The 16,401-nt window shown below is 47.8% G+C and overlaps 1 protein-coding gene across 15 annotated transcripts in view; it reads left to right on the top strand.

Moving 5' to 3' along the window:
- Lmntd1 (lamin tail domain containing 1) overlaps nucleotides 1-16,401 on the top strand; it is a 61,454-nt gene that overhangs the window by 8,024 nt on the left and 37,029 nt on the right. For 4 of the 15 annotated variants that reach the window (XM_006506987.4, XM_006506986.4, XM_006506985.4 and 1 more), the window contains exons 2-4: nucleotides 8,949-9,058; nucleotides 12,614-12,864; nucleotides 15,270-15,465. In XM_006506987.4, the coding sequence (XP_006507050.1) occupies nucleotides 8,949-9,058; nucleotides 12,614-12,864; nucleotides 15,270-15,465 (557 nt within the window). Of the gene's footprint in view, nucleotides 1-5,685; nucleotides 5,798-7,783; nucleotides 7,840-8,511; nucleotides 8,871-8,948; nucleotides 9,059-12,613; nucleotides 12,865-15,269; nucleotides 15,466-16,401 lie in introns of those variants that run through there. The other 11 variants (XM_006506995.4, XM_017321791.2, XM_017321786.1 and 8 more) reach the window with 10 other exon arrangements.

Below are 16,401 nucleotides of genomic sequence, written 5' to 3'. Positions count from 1 at the left end.
TGGATAAGGTACAAGTCATGGAAGCATCCCAGGTCTTCAGCATTCACAGAAAACATAAAAGCCGGGTGCCGTAGCTCCCTCCTGTGGGCAACAGAATTTAGAGGCAAGCAACAGGTAGATCAGGGAAGCTCACTGGCCAACCTGTCTTGCCAAAATGGCAAGGTTTAGGCTAAGTGAGAGACCTCATCCAAGGCAGAAAGGGATAGAGGAAGATATCTAGTGTTGACATTTGGCTTCCACGGTGCCCTTATGGGTAAGCATGCCCAGTCGCGGGCGAGTGTGTGCACACACACACACACACACATACACACACACACACACACACACACATACACACACATACACACACACACACATACACACACACACACACATACACACACACACACACACACACACACACACACACAGAGAGAGAGAGAGAGAGAGAGAATTTAAAGTTTAAAAAAAAGTATTTTCCTAACCTACAGTTAGCCCTTTATAATTCTATTCATTTTTACTGCTCTCTGAACAAGCCTTCAAATTTGAACTTGTTGCTACATTTTTATGCACCAGAATGATATATTTCAAACTTGGAACATTTTTTTCTGACTGAGAAATCTTTACACTTTAGGGTTGCTTAATGTATCCAGGAATCTGACAGTAGCTTGTGTCAACGTGACAAAGAACTGTCCTGCAAACCTGCTGTGGCTAGACAACAGGGCTCTGAAGAGTAACAGCTTGTCATGATGAAGCCCTCCAGCCAGGTCAGAAAGCACGGAAGACACACTGGCAGTTTTCCTTTAGTCTCTGGGCATCAGAGAAGTCCTTGAACGATTCCGTCGCTTTGGATCCCTCTGCTGGCTGCATTGTGGCACATGCCCTGGGGTGGGAAAGACTCTGAGGCTGCTTATGGGGTCAGGAGGAAAGAACTAAGTGCCTGCAAGGGCAGTGTCACAAAGAGAAAAATCAAAGCACTGTTCGGAGTACACACATAGCTGGTTGAAATCATGAAGGAGGAGAAGAAAGACTCAAAGCAGAGTGCAAAGCTCTTGGCTTGAGAAGTCTGGTTGGTTCCTACTGAGTGAGCAGACAGAGACAGCGTCCTCGGGATGTTTGGAAAGTGAGGTAATGAAATTGGTTTGAGGCACAGCCCATCATGCAGAACACCCAGATGGAGAAGTCAAATGGACACGTGGAAATACTTAAGATGACTAAGAGAACATAGCCTGTGTAGTTAGATCACTGGATATCGTGTGTGTGTGTGTGTGTGTGTGTGTGTGTGTGTGTGTGTGTGTGCGCGCGCGCGTGCGCGTGCGAACTCATGTGTGTGCACACTTGATAGTTTGTGTGTGTCTGCATGCAATCTGTGCACTTGACAGAAAAGCCACAGCCCAGGGAGAAATGTTCTGCAATGAAAACCAGGCCTGTGTGAGTGCTGGTCTGGACTTAGGGCTCCTCCTCATCAGCTTCATGTTTGCTCAAAGAACAAAACGAGGAGGCCAAGCAGGTCTTCCCACATTACAGCAATGGAATTAAAGTGTTACTGTCCAACTGAATCTATAGACCACACATTTTATAAGTGACGAGATGTGTTCAAAGACTGAGGCTGTCTTATATGGACTTAGATGTACTGGACTATGTACCAGCAAGAGGAAAGCACGTCTGACATTTCTCTGGAGACGTAGTTTGCAGTTATGAAGCCCGTGGTCATGTGGTAGTTGCATAGCAGGAAGCACATATAGTTACCTAACTCCAGCACAGACTTGGATACTGGCAACGAGGGACAATTGTCAAAAAGAAACAGGCCGTCAGAGTCTGAATCAGTGTTAGTCTCAACCTGTGGCATTGGATCTTCACACAGTGAGAGGCCCTGTGACCCTGTGACATACAACCCCAAACTTACATGGGTCTGCATTAAACCGAGTCACATGCAAGTGAAATAGATTGTAGCAGCAGCAGTTAAGTATTACACAGCCCCCTTATTAGCACAGCTCTGCACTAACATGCATATTTGGTACCTTTGGTACCTTAAGATCAGGGTCTAAAGTCACACTCAACATGACTTCTATTTTCACTTGGTGGCCTGGTCCTGACCAGGATTCCTGGAGACTGGAGAGGATGAGCACGTCATCCATCAGCTCACTTGGCCACACTCGTACCTCCCGGTGTCCCTTCCTTTAGGAATGTGGAGCTGCTGCTATCTCTGCCCGATGGTCACCACTGTCCTCTGCACACCTGACACCTGCCCTCTGCACATCTCCATACCTGCCCTCTGCACAGCCCTCACACCTGCCCTCTGCACAGCCCTCACACCTGCCCTCTGCACACCCCTCACACCTGCCCTCTGCACAGCCCTCACACCTGCCCTCTGCACACCCCTCACACCTGCCCTCTGCACAGCCCTCACACCTGCCCTCTGCACACCCCTCACACCTGCCCTCTGCACACCCCTCACACCTGCCCTCTGCACACCCCTCACACCTGCCCTCTGCACACCCCTCACACCTGCCCTCTGCACACCCCTCACACTGCCCTCTGCACACCTCCACACCTGCCCTCTGCACACCCCTCACACCTGCCCTCTGACACCTTTATCACACCTGCCCTCTGCACACCTCCACACCTGCCCTCTGCACAGCCCTCACACCTGCCCTCTGCACACCTCTCACACCTGCCCTCTGCACACCCCTCACACCTGCCCTCTGCACACCTTTATCACACCTGCCCTCTGCACAGCCCTCACACCTGCCCTCTGCACACCTCTCACACCTGCCCTCTGCACACCCCTCACACCTGCCCTCTGCACAACCCTCACACCTGCCCTCTGCACACCTCTCACACCTGCCCTCTGCACAGCCCTCACACCTGCCCTCTGCACAGCCCTCACACCTGCCCTCTGCACACCCCTCACACCTGCCCTCTGCACAGCCTTCACACCTGCCCTCTGCACACCCCTCACCTGCCCTCTACACACCTGTATCATCCAACCCCCACTCTGGTGTCACTTATTCTTCCATTTAGGGTAATATCACAGTCTCAGTCGTGTCAAGCCACTTAGTCAGTCTTCCCATGTGGGCTCTGTGTGTGTGTGTGTGTGTGTGTGTGTGTGTGTGTGTGTGTGTACATGGATGCATGGACATATGTGCCTTTAGTGTAAAACATGTGCTAGTGTACGTGAGCCACTTTCCACTTTCCTTTGTGAAATGGGAACAGGAGAACACCTAAGCATGTGGACAGCACAGGAAGCCTTGGATCAGCAGACAGAAGGTTGAGTCCTTCTGTCCCAGGGGTTGGAGAGAAGTTGTTTCTCAAGTCACCACACCCATCTTAGCTCCTCAAATACTCCATCGTGAGCAAGTGGGACAGGAAATGGCACCAAGCAGACTCTGGTTACTTCCTAGCTATGTTTTAATGACAGAGACCAGCCTGTTCTGAACACAGAGACCCTGGTTTTTGTCTCCTGTCTGTCCTCTCCACTGCACTGCTTGAAGCCCTGTCTGCTTAATGGAAGCGGCGTGTTACATTCCCTGTGAGATGACGCTGTGTGTTCTGGGCTTCTCCTGATGGCACATCTTGTGACATCATTGCTGGCCTGAGTCAAATGCCTCAGGAATGTGTTCTCTCCTAACTGTTCTTTAAGGTCACTGACAGGAAAGGGAGGCCATTTTAAAGTCCATTCTCCTCCTGGTTACCTCTCATCACACTGCTGGCTGTGGTGAGACTCCATGACTGAGCAATGGCCTGAGGCTCGGAATATCTGGAAATATCTCTTGAGGAAGGGCGAGGGCCCTGGATTTATATCAAAGTCTTCTGTTAACTTCCTCTTTGAGGCCTTTTTTTCTGAGCAGATGATAAAACAGAGCTGGGGAGGGGGTGGGGGGTGACTCAGTCACAAGAGTACTTGCCAAACAAGCAAGAGTACCAAGTATGGTCCCCAGGGCACGAGGAAAAAAGCTGAGTGTGTTGACACACGCTTGTAATCCCAGCACAGAGATGTAGGAACACTGATCCCTGAGACCGCTGGGTTCTCACAAAAATGTGGGAGAATGACCCTTGAGGTTAAGAACTGGCCTCCACGTAGGAAAGCATACCTGGGCATACAGCGCGCGCGTGCACGCGCACGCGCACACGCACACACACACACACACACACACACACACACACACACGCACAATCAAATAGCATAGCATATCACCAATGGAATTCAACAAACTCTGTTAGAACTGAAGCAGTTCCCTGGAGATGAAGCTTTCTACCTTACTTCTAAGCCACCATGTTGCCTCCTTCCTGTCTCTGCCCGTCCTTCAGAGCCTGCTAACTCCCCTTGAGAAGTGCCAGTAATTCTCCAGACCGTGGCCCAGTGTGTTGTTTCAGGTATAATAGTATTTGTTAATTTGTTATTCTACCAAGATGCAATTTGTGAGTGGATGATAAAGCTGTAATTCCCACAGTGGAGACGGGGGCTCTTCCTTCAGTAAACACAGTGAATCTACCCTGGGGAGGCGTGAGAAGGAACAAGTCCCCAGGTGTTCTCTGACTTGGGGAGCTTAGCGTCTACCATGATGAGGTGAAGTCATGAAAGTGAGCCTTGACAGACCTCAGAAACTGATGTTGCCAGGGTGGAAAAGACAGTGTGTCCCACTAACACCTGGGAGAGGAATGAGTCATTTCTACCTTCAGGAGAATCAGAAATAATGTATGAAAAAGACACATGGTAATAGCGTCAGTATTTATAATAAAACAAGAACTACATTTAAAGGTATTGTATTTAGTCCTCTATAAGGTAGGCATTTGCTCTGTTTTGTGATGTGAAGGCTAGGCTGGACGTTAATGAAGAGTTGGTTTTGTTTGTTTGTTTGTTTTTGAGGTAGAACCGAGAGGGTAGAGAAAGGCACTGTTCATTGGTGGGAATCGGCAGTATCAAGGCGTGGGTGTTGGGAAGCCAGAGGCATCTACTGGCACCGTGCAGGTCAGTGTGGTTGGAGCATTGGAAGGGTCAAAGCCAGTTACAAAAGAGCCACGCGTGCAGGCTGTGCCGGAGCAGCACATCAGGAAGAGACAGTAAGACAGGCCTGCTGGTCCTTCTCATCCCTGCAGCCAAACAAGAAGCTGGGGTTCTCTGTGGGTGTAGGGAACCCAAACTCAGGTCCTCCTGTATGCATGGCAGGCCGTCCCATCCCTGATCTCTTTGCTGTGACAGTGAAGGTTGGAGGTGCCCTTTCCTCACGAAGGACATAAGAGTCTGAAAGGTCCTCATCACTTCTTCTAGTCTCCATCTTAAATGAGGGTAAAGCTTCCTATTTACCAACTGAAATCTGTTTATAGTTTGTCTGAATACTGGAAACAGCTTCATTTATTAGTGCAATGGGGTCTCTTTGGGGGACTGTACCCATCATGGACACCTGCATCTGTAATCAATAATGAATAATAATTGGCAGTAGCAACCACTGACCAGTTAGCTATGCAGGAAGCAGACAGGGAGAGGCGCCTAGGTCGTGGCCCCTTCACTGCCTGCCTGTGTCTCCATTCGGGGCTGACTTGGATCTGTCTGCTCCTGTATCTATGCTTGACTCCATGGGTACAGGCTTCTGATAACTCCTGTTTTACTCCTTCAACCCAGGGTCTATGAACAAGGTTTGGGCAAATTACCTGAAATTTTAATCTCCCAACAAATGGCCTCCTGGCCTCCTTTGTCATTCTCAGGCAGCCCCTCATGATTGATGATGCCTGAGGTAAAACAGCGCCTGCATCTGAGGCTGAGTTACTTCCATGTAGACAATGAAGGAGTGAGAGGAACCCACACCTTCTTAGACTGGTAAGATGCCATGCAGTGGGAGTCCATACTGTGTGTGCAGATATGAAGCTGTATGCCGCGCTCTGAGCCTGAGGAGAGGGGGCGTGTTGGGATACTTTTTGCCATACTCCTCAGGTTTATGTTGCCCACATGTGTACCCACTGCTGGAGATGGAAAGGAAAGCCAGTGTACACAGCCCTCCTTCACACAAGACATCCTAACTATATTGCCAGTTTAGCTGGGCAGTGGTGGTACATGCCTTTAACCCCAGAACTTGAGAGGCAGAGCCAGAGGTAGGTGAATCTCTGTGAGTTCAAGGCTACCCTGATCTATAGAGCTAATTCCAAGATGGCCAGGGACACACAGAGAAACCATGTCTCAAACAAAACAAAACAACCAAACAATGATTTCATGAACCCCCTGATGAGCAAACACTCTCCACATGTGGCAACTGAAGACTTTAACATGAACCCAGATCTTTGTTCTCATCAATGATTTCAAAATTGTGCATATGTAAGTATTTGCCTAATATTTTAAATAGAAGAAGTGGAATTTCCCCACATTTAATTCTTGCTTCACTAGGACAAAAAACACAAGATATGAAACATCTTCTTTGTTTTTAAGTCAGGGTCTTCTTTTGTAGGCCTGGCCTAGTACCCTCCGTACAAACCAAACTGGCCTTGAACTCATGGTGACCCTCCTGCTTCTACCTCCCAAAGTCTAGTATCACAAGCAAAACTCAGTTCCGTGTTTTCTATTCCCTATCTACTCTTAAAAGGGCTTAATTCCCCATACAAACTTCTGGAATTTTTTCTCCCATAGGGGCTAAGGTCAGAGATAACCGAGAAGCGGGAGAACGGGTGATCTTAGAGCAGAGGTGAAGAAAAGCAGGGTTGATCCTGTTTAGAAATGGATAGACTTTCGGATCCAGGAATACACTGGGCAGGAGTCAACTGGGGAATGAGCGTGGGAACAAGTCCTTCAAAGCAAAGCAAAGGGCGTAACTCCTGCCCCAAGCCCTGGTGCAATGCCTTTGGCCAAAGGTCACGTCAGTTAGCTTCTGCATTATCAGAAGGCATGCTCCCATCTCTCTCCCACCGTAGCTACTCCCCTGTACACACCCAAATCTTACTTATGGTGACAGGACCCAGGCTCAGATATTTGCCTGGAGAAGTGGCTGGGCGTCGTTTTCCCAGCTATTGTTTGGCCATGTCCTTCCTGAGCTAGAGGGAATAACAATGGTGATGAGAACTGTCTACAGCCTGGTGGATCCCCTTTTTCAAAATGGTGAGCAACAGATCCCAGCAGGCATATATGGTCCCTCTCAGTAACCAATGCTTACTTCCTGGGGAGCTTAGGTCTGCATTATACAAATGTAAAGCTAGCTTTGAATTCATATGTATTGTGAAGCTAGATTTCAGACTCAAGTTGTCATTTATTTTCCACAACTGTGACTATCTGGCATGTCAGGTGCTGTGTGGGAAAGCTTTGTGCCAAGAAAGAGTATGTCAGGTCCTAGTGAGTCTAATACTTCTGGTTCCTGTCCAGTAAAAGCCAGCCCTACACACACCCAAATCTTGGCTCCTCCCCATACACACCCAAATCTTGGCTCCTGACCCTGTGTTCTCATGCAAAATTCTCCTTGTGCTCTATTTTGTCCTTGCTTCAAAATCACTGGCATTGTCTCCATGGCAGCAAAGAAGGAAAATTGGTTTTGTTATAAAAGTACAGTAGCTTAGGCAAGGGAGCAAGGAAAGTCCACTGACGGAGTGGATGCTGAAGCAGTCACACAGAGCCCACTGCCCAGGAAGTGGTCACTGAAGTGGCCACACGTAAAGTCCACTGCACAGGGAATGGTCCCTCAAGCATCCACACGTAGTCTGCTGCAGGGGGAAGGCTGGCGCAGTCACACATTCAAAGCTTTCAGAAGCTTTTCTCAGTTGATAAAAGTTTCCTCGGAACTATGAAACCATGAATAGAATCTCCGATAAGACAAATGAGGTCATAATGACCTCATGAGAGCATGTAACAGCTGAGAACCCACACAGACTGGAGGAGGTGGGGTAAGGGGGAAATCAGGAAATGATCAATCCATTCTCAGCCCTTCCCATAAGTCTCCCAAGGAGATTGTTACCCAGTAGGCCTATTGTGTTCAAAGGGCACAGGCTTCATCTTCAAGGTTGAGAAAGTGTAGCCAAATGTTTACTGCCTTCCAACTTCTTGTCCTTTTTCAACTTATTAACAATTATAATTTAAATCGGAAAGTGTGTTGTCTTCCATGGGAAGAATTGCTCATTTGTAGCACCTAGCTACCGTTGGTTACATAGTAGATGCTCTCTGATAATTTCTAAATGAGTTCATTCATTCCTTTCATCATCCATAATGTATGTAACAAATGCATAGATGCCTATAACTTCATATCTGGTGACTGTACTCTCCCACCACCATTTTCTATCATAGAACATTAAGTGTGGGCTTCTACACAGAGAAGAAATGAAGTTAGGGAGAGTTTTCCTAACTTGTGATCTTGGTATAACTGGAAGGATTCCAGTTATTAATTGGCTTTGGTTATCCTCACTAACAAACTGCCTTGTGCCTTAAAGTTACATGGTTTCCATTCCTGCCCCAGTTGTTTTCTGTATAGTCTTTGCTAGAGGGAGGGGGAAAGCAAAGAAGAGAGAAGAGTTGTGAAAACATGAGTTGTGATAGGTTCCAACATTTATGTACTGCCCTAGGTCCTCAGAAACCCACAATGGACCACTGAACATGTCAGCCTCTGAGGGAGGTATGGCACTCAGTGTTGATGGTCTACAGACTTCACTACAGCAGTCAGCGTTCAGAGCTGGAAGCTCTGTAACCATGGTGACATGAGCCTGTTCTCTAGAGGCAGTGGTGGCCAGATGCGAGGTCGTTGGTTGTCATAAAGGCTGAGCTGCTCGCCATGGTCTCTCTGTGGTTTGTCTCAGATTCTTCGCCCATAGAGAGAGGCATTGAATACGTCGACTCTGACATTTCTCGTGAGAATGGTCTTTCTAGTACCAGTGTAGCAAAGGAATCATAAAATTTGATAAACTGAAGACAGTTGGATTAGCAGGTAAGATCATCTTAAAAAGAAAGTCCCCCTTGAGCCTCTGCTGTGGTCACTGCCTGAGGCCATGATCTCTTTACCTAGGGAAGAGAAGAGGCACCTCCTCTGCCAGCCATGATGAAGGAAGCATCGGAGCCTCTAGCCAGTGTCACCAGCATCAATAAGCAAGACAGTAAAGTACAGGATGGAGAGATGTAAGAACACACCAACTGGGGCAAGCGGGGTCTGGCTTACAGTTTGGGATGGAATACATACCTCAGTGTTTAAAAATGACTTAGGTGTGGGTGTCTCGCGCCTTGGCAAGTAAAAGTGCTTGCCTGCAAGCCTTGTGACTGGGATGTGGTCCCAAACCTCTGTCATGGAAGGAGCTCCCTCCCCAATAGTAAGTACAATAAAAACCATCTGGGAAGTCATTAGAACTACAAATTCCATAGGTTTCCCAAATATAATGACTCACAGCATCAACTATTTTCCCAACCTCTGTTTTATAAGACCCCCCCCCTCCTCTAAGCAACATAAAGAATTGCCCTAGACAGAACTCTTCCATAAAAACCTGGGTGGGATTTCACAGCTGCCCTTTAATGGACCAAGGCCATCAGCTTAAGAGCTTGTCTAGAGCAGGTGTGGAGGTGTGGCAGCTCACACCCATGTTTCCCGCACGCTGAAGGCTGAGGAAGGAAGCCTGGGCTGCACCACAAGATGATCTCAAAAATCAAAAGCTACACAGAACCACCACCAATAGCAAACTGCGAGGTGAACACGAGACCATTAGAATTTGCTCAGGGAAGTGTTGGTGGGGGCAACATGCATAATAGCCCCTGCTCCACCACAGCTGTTAACCATCTGTCAGCTGAAGCACTGGGGTGGGCTTTCTTTGGTTGGCTAACAGAAGCATTCAGCTCTCAAGGGCACGTAACCAGAAGCCGTGCATCACCTCAGACTTAGCCCTGTGTTCACCATTCAGCACCCGGCACCTGTCTGTCATGAGAAGCTGGGACTGTCAGTATCTTCAAAGCCGCATGACCCAGCCCTCTCAAATGCTGGCCTGAGCTCCTGCCATTGCTCCTGGCTTAGCATCTGTTATCTATAGAGGAAGGAAAATACAGAGAAGGAGCTGGGCAAATGCCAGGACTCAAGGCAGTAAGAAGATTCCCTTCTAAAAGCACCCACAGATGGGTGAGCACAGGGCCCATACACCCAGCTGTAGCCTAAGAGCCAAGTCCTGGAACCTTCACTCTTCCCAGGATGTGTGCAGCCATCAGACACTTATTTTTATTCTTTTCTCTTCTTTTTTTTTTCTGAGACAGGGTTTCTCTGTATAGTCCTGGCTGTCCTGGAACTCACTCTGTAGACCAGGCTGGCCTCGAACTCAGAAATCCACCTGCCTCTGCCTCCCAAGTGCTGGGATTAAAGGCGTGAAGCCACCACTGCTCAGCTCAGACATTTATTTTTAACAGAACTAAGGCTTCCTGAGTCCCTGGGCCAAGTTTCTCTGTTCCAGCTACACAGGGCTTAGTGGGAATCTTTTATACTGGACTTACATGTATTTGGAAGGGATTTTTTTTTTCCTAAAGGAAAAGTTTGGGGGTGCTTACAACATTAGCATACGGAGAAGACCAGAGTGAGCGTGCAGTGGAAACCAGATATGAGGAATGCCGATCACCTCCCAGGCTTTGTCCAGGCCGCAGCAGGGAGAAGCTCTCCCATGGGAGCCTGTCTGCGGCCGCAGAGATGACACATGTCAGACCCTGTAGTCTCCTGCCCACTTCTGTCATGATCATACTCCAGAGTGTGGGGCTCCTCAGACAAACGAGAGTGCTTGGAGCATCACCGAGCTCACTGAGCACCGAGCAGGGGAAAACGCAAGTCTGAAAGCCTGTGCCGTTTCTTCGCATTTTAAAAACTCTGGTTGTGCTTTCTGAGAGGCTCATTTAGTGGCATCTGCTGTTGATTAAGGAGAGCTCCAGATATAAACATTCCCGGGGAAGGAATGCGCAGAGTGAAGGCATGGGCGTGATGATTCCCAGCGAGGACCTAGTGAAGATGGCAGAAGAGGAAGTTCCCCATAGAAACCACACCGAACAACCCCAGCCAGATACCGTCTTTAACAACCTTGTGAACGGAACCGTTTCCCGTGGGTGGGTCCTGCAGAGACTTCCTAGAGGAAGGAAGCTTCGTTTTGGAGCACGGCTTCAGAGTTGTCAACCATGGTTGACTCCATTACCTTTAGGCTGAAAGAGCATGGAGGAGGGGTGTGGCCCAGGAGAGCAGAAGCAGGGCAGAGATGGGAAGAGCCAGAACAAGATAGAAAGTCCAGGGCTCTGTGTGATGACCCCCTGCCTCCAACTTGTCCCCAGCTCGCACCACTGATTGTGAATTCATCAGTGGATGACCCCATTCGGTAGGACAGAACCCTCTTACCTGGCCACCTCTGGAAACTCTCCGGTAGACACGTGCAGAGGTGCCTTCCGCTGAGCCTGCTAGGCCACTCTCAGGACAATCCAGTCACACTCAGGATTAGCCATGAAGTAAGAGCTCTGAGAAGTGACCGAGAGAGAAGTGATGTGGGAAATGAAGTCGGTTCCTGATTTATAGTAAATTCTGTAGACACATGATTTGACATAGGGACAGATGGACAGGCCATATGTCCAGTTTTATAAAGCAATGAAAGGATTTGGACCCTTTGGCTTTTATTCCAATTTAATCATCACAGATGCATGTGCATACGCCCACGAATACACACACACAAGCACCTGTCTCTCTGAGGCTACAGGAACAGTGTTGATGTAAAGCCCATCATAATCCATTGTTAATCCTAAGCCAACTCCACCATTTTGGGCCACATTTAAAGCAAGCTTTAGTAAAGATTAAATGCTGACCAGAAGATGGACTTTGGCCAGGACCATCTCCTGGGATTTATCGCCTGAGAGTGGCCTCAAGCCATGTGTCACACAGACAGTGTTGTCCTGGTCACTGTACTTTCCCACGAGGCTTTGCTATTTCCCAAGAACTACAATTCCCAGCATTCCAGGAAGTTACCTGGTTCCTGGGAAGGTGGGGCTTACAGGTTAATTTGGGGCATTATACCTCATCCTGAGATCAAACATAACACTACTTAGCTTGTGAACAATTATACTGTAGTTTGGGGACTTTGCTCCAATGAACATGTAGGGTTTAATAAATTCTTTATTTTTTTGAAAAACTGTGTTCCTAATAGAAGTCACTTATTACTGTGGTACTTGAAAATGGCCATTCCTCCTTCTTTTCTGGTTTCCATGAGAGACGGGGAGGGGAGGCTGTTACTGGAAAGCAATTATTATCCACATAATTCTGTCAGTATTGGAAGGTTAGTTAGCAGCTCAGGAATTCAAAGAAAAGGTTATACCAGTGAACAAGCACTAAAGTCTTTTGTACACTCACGGTTAGGAAAATACCCATGTCTTGATTTGAGTAAAAGAAATCAACTTAAAATCTAAGAAGGAAATGCTGGAATCCTGGTTGCAAGCATTATACTATAGGTTTTTGCTTTCCAAAGCCACTGATAGAATCTGTTGATCTTTAAGTTAAAAATGAAATATACAGCAAGACAAGGGTACAAGTCCACTCCCGTAGTTGGGACCAGAGCTTGGAGACGCTGGGTTCCCTTTCAGATGTGTGGTACATTTAGCAGAATTCTGAGTAACACCTCGTGCCTCCTGCACTCAGATGCCTTGCTTTTCTTACTTTGTTCATTATCATTTTGCATACAGAAGAAAAGAAAAAATTGGAACCATCACTCCATCGAAACAGCATTCTTCAGTCCACTTCTTCCCAAAGATAATGGATTCAGACTCCACCACGCTCATCCCGTTGTCCCGCTCATTTTCCCAAGAAATGCCAATTGGCTTCTACCAGATCACCAGCACCCAGAACAGCTCCACCTTATCGTCCAGAGGACAGCTGGCTTCTAAATCCACCATCCTGAGCTGCTCCCACAAAGACAGCAGCCTGGGAAAGCAGAGTGCGTACCAAGCGTCTGAAACGATCCCGAGGCCCCAGGGATGTTTGTTTCTCAGTATCAGTATCACACATAGAGTAGGTTGGCCGGGGCTCTAGATCTGAGGGTTTAAACCCAGTACACACATGTAAACGCAGGTGCAAATACAACATCTCCATGAGGAAGATGACTGCAGCTACCATGATGGCTTCTCGGTCCACCATTAGCTTGTTCTAGCATCATTGGAGAACTGAAACTTGCCGTGAGTCCCTAAGAACCTCCACAGGATGCTGCTAGAAAGGATAAGGTGCCCAGAGCCAGCATGGTGGTCTATGGATCCGTTGTCACATTCTAGAATTGATTAAGAACTAAAATTGCCAGCGTCTAGTCCCAAGGATCCCTCTGCTGAATTCTGCTGTGAGGACTAAGCAAGGGTCTTCCCCATCTCTGTGGAGAAGATACCTGGAGCTACAGTGATGGCTAGAGAGTTAAACTGTCCAGTGTGTAGTAGGAAGGGCCCTTTGTAGGACGCTGACACAAAGGATACACAGTATCTTCCCTTGTGCCTTTAGGGAGACTCCAGGCTCCCATGCAGAACAGATATGGAAAGAGGAGATGGTGCTGGAGATGAATAACATAGAGAAAGGGGAGCAACCAAGAGAACATGAAGCAGGAGGAACTGGGTGGTGCACAGCGGTGCCAGTAGGGCACAGAGCCACAAGGGTCATCACGGTCAGGTGATGCTGTCCCAGCCATCACAGAACCAGCTCCTCCCTGCCCTTCATAGGGTGACGAGGGATAGAACTCAGCAGCCCTTGTTCTAATGTTCCACCCCTGCAGAGTGAAAGTTAAGATACCAGCTTCGCAAGGTTCTGCTAGGCTTGGGGCCTGTATGGGAACCCAGCGCATAGCAACATGTTAGAGTTACCAGAAATCAGCTTCAACCCTTAGCCCACCTGTAAGCTCCTTATAGAATAATCCACATTTGAATTGTGTGCCCACAAGTACCGAATGCCCCACTCTCTCTACTCTGTGGATATTTGCAGTCTGGCTGGTTCTCATCTGTTCCCTGTTTATTTCTGGTACATCCCTAGGCTTCAACATGGTATATGTGCAGTGTGTATGGCTCCCATGATGTTCACAGTACGCATCATTGTCGGTATGATCCAGATGACTTGTCCAAAGACACCTGCTAAATCCTTGATGACCTTTGTCACTGAGCAATGGGAACAGTGTTAAATATGCAAATAACAGACTTTAGATTTCAGAAGAAATGTTTTCCCGTCTCCTGGAACTATGTAGACTCCTGCGTTTGTTCTGTGTTTGGGTCAAACTGAAAGCTCCTGATAATGGGGGGAGCTAAGCATAGTGCTGTGTCCTGCACGGCAAGAGAAGACTGGGGTGTGGTCATTTCCTTGAGTTACCACAGATTCTCCTGCAGACTCAGGCCTGTGAACACTGCAGTGTACATGTTGTGCCAATTCAATGCCGTCTGTGGCTCTCGGTGAGCTAAGAGCTCATTTAATGCCTCCTTCCCTTTGAGAACACAAGCGTTCTTTCCTCGTGATGGGCTGCGAGGGAAGATGCCGTGCCTAGCCTTTTCCCAAAGGAACTGCCCGAGAGGCTGTGGACACTAATTTAATTCTAGGGTTTCTTCTCAGCAAAATCCTTGGAGCAACCACTATAGTCATCAGGACCATTGATAAAGCTTGGTGATGATTCCAGATGTTCTTAGTGTGCGCGAGGCCCTAGGCACAGCCCTATGGTAGCAAACACCTATCATCTATGCCTTTATACATTTCTCCTTTTGTTAGAGATACGAGAGTTGTGTTTATGATTGGATGACTCTTGGCCCAGGGTCCCATAATGCAAAATCCTCATCCTATAATGATCACCATTGTTTACTTGGTGCCAGCTAAATACCAGGCATCTGATTTACCCCTGGGCCTCATCATCTCTTACAGAGGTGGTGTTGTGTAAGGTAGGATTTTAATCTGGGCAGTACAGCAGCAAGTATTAAGTAGAATAAGAGGATATCTGTAACAGGTAACACTCAAATTTGACAGGCTCTGTGCTTAACTCACGAATACTGATAGCTTCTAGTGCAGCTCTAAATAATCAATTAAACACCCAGCGTGCCCGTAAGAGGGAGTAAACAAGGAATCTGAATTCCCCAAGGATGCCTGAGCCAAGATGGCCACACAGTCCATACAAACGCCATGCTACCCCTGAGCATCCAGGACAGCAGAGTCTGTAGAAAGTGAGGACAGGGTGGAAAATGTTCCCTGACAGCAGCTTTACAGATGTCCACCAGCGCCTCCGCTCTCGCTGAGTTTGGCAGGATGGAAAGCAAATAAGGAATGTTCTCCGTTCCCTTTGGCGACGACTGAAACGCCTGTCTTTGCTTGCTTGTCCGCTTTCTTTAAAAGGCACCAGCTCCATGGTTCCACGGAGGCAGCCCCAGTCGAGCTCTGACGTGGATACGTATACTTTTGGGAATGGTGAGGATTATTTCCTTTCTTTGTTTGGAGAATCGAAGAAGCTCACCGCCCACACACCCCAAGCCGAGAACGTGAGCGAACACCTTTCTGTGATCCTTGAGGAAGTCGGCCAATTTACATCCAGGTACACATTTGAGAAACTTACAGTCTTCCTTTGAGGTCGTAGGTCGGTGCAGAGCAGAGCTCTGAACTGTTATCAGATACATTTATTTTACCACCAATCCCCCCCCCCCCCGCCGCCAGAAAAGTCCCTGAACTATAACTACCCGTGCTCTGAGAAATTAGAGGCAACTGATAGAAGTTTCCAGAGGAGCAAACATGGGATGTGAATTTTTCAAAGATGCCAGAGAAAACTACACAGCACAGTCCACGTAGATTGCCCGCACAAACACTCACTTGCTGGCCTTTCACTGCTAGCTAATCATTCAGACGGCTTTAATCTTTTTCTTCTGTTAGCCTGTGGAGTTAAAGACAAGAGCAAAATGAATTTTTACACCAATGATCTATTTTAATGGCCATCAGTTTCTCTGGAAAGGATTGATCAAGAAACGTTGTTATTAGGCCTAAAGGCTTGCTCAGGCTGTTTTTCTAGCCCTGCAGTGCCGAGTCTCTGAAGAAGACTGAGCTCTGACAAGCTGATAGCGCGCTGTGGGTACACAGGCATGTCTGAGGGCTGAGGGGGCAGGTAAGGAGAGTGCAGCGTCCAAGTCACTCAGGCCCGATGTGCCAGTTAGCTGATAATGGAGAAAATCCAAGTGTTCTGCCACCCGGACACACACTGTCACAGTCATTCAGGATCTGCCATCGTAAAAGTGGTGATTAAGGCAAAGGCGTACAAGACTTTTAAATACTTCTAAATACAACTCTGTGTGTGTGCCTCTGCGTGTATGTCTGTGTGTGTCTGCATGTGTCTCTGAGTGTGTGTGTCTATGTGTGTATACCTGTGTGTGTGTGTGTCTGTTTGTGTGAGTCTCTGTGTGTGTGTCTGTGTGTGTGCATGAGTTGTCTTTGTGTATATGTATGTATATGCGTGTCTGTTTGCGTGTGTGTCTCTGTGTCT

This window comes from Mus musculus, chromosome 6, assembly GCF_000001635.26.
Source record: "Mus musculus strain C57BL/6J chromosome 6, GRCm38.p6 C57BL/6J".
Lineage (NCBI taxonomy): Eukaryota > Metazoa > Chordata > Mammalia > Rodentia > Muridae > Mus > Mus musculus.
The sequence above is the reverse complement of the archived record's forward strand: the minus strand, read 5'-3'. Positions and strand labels throughout refer to the sequence as shown.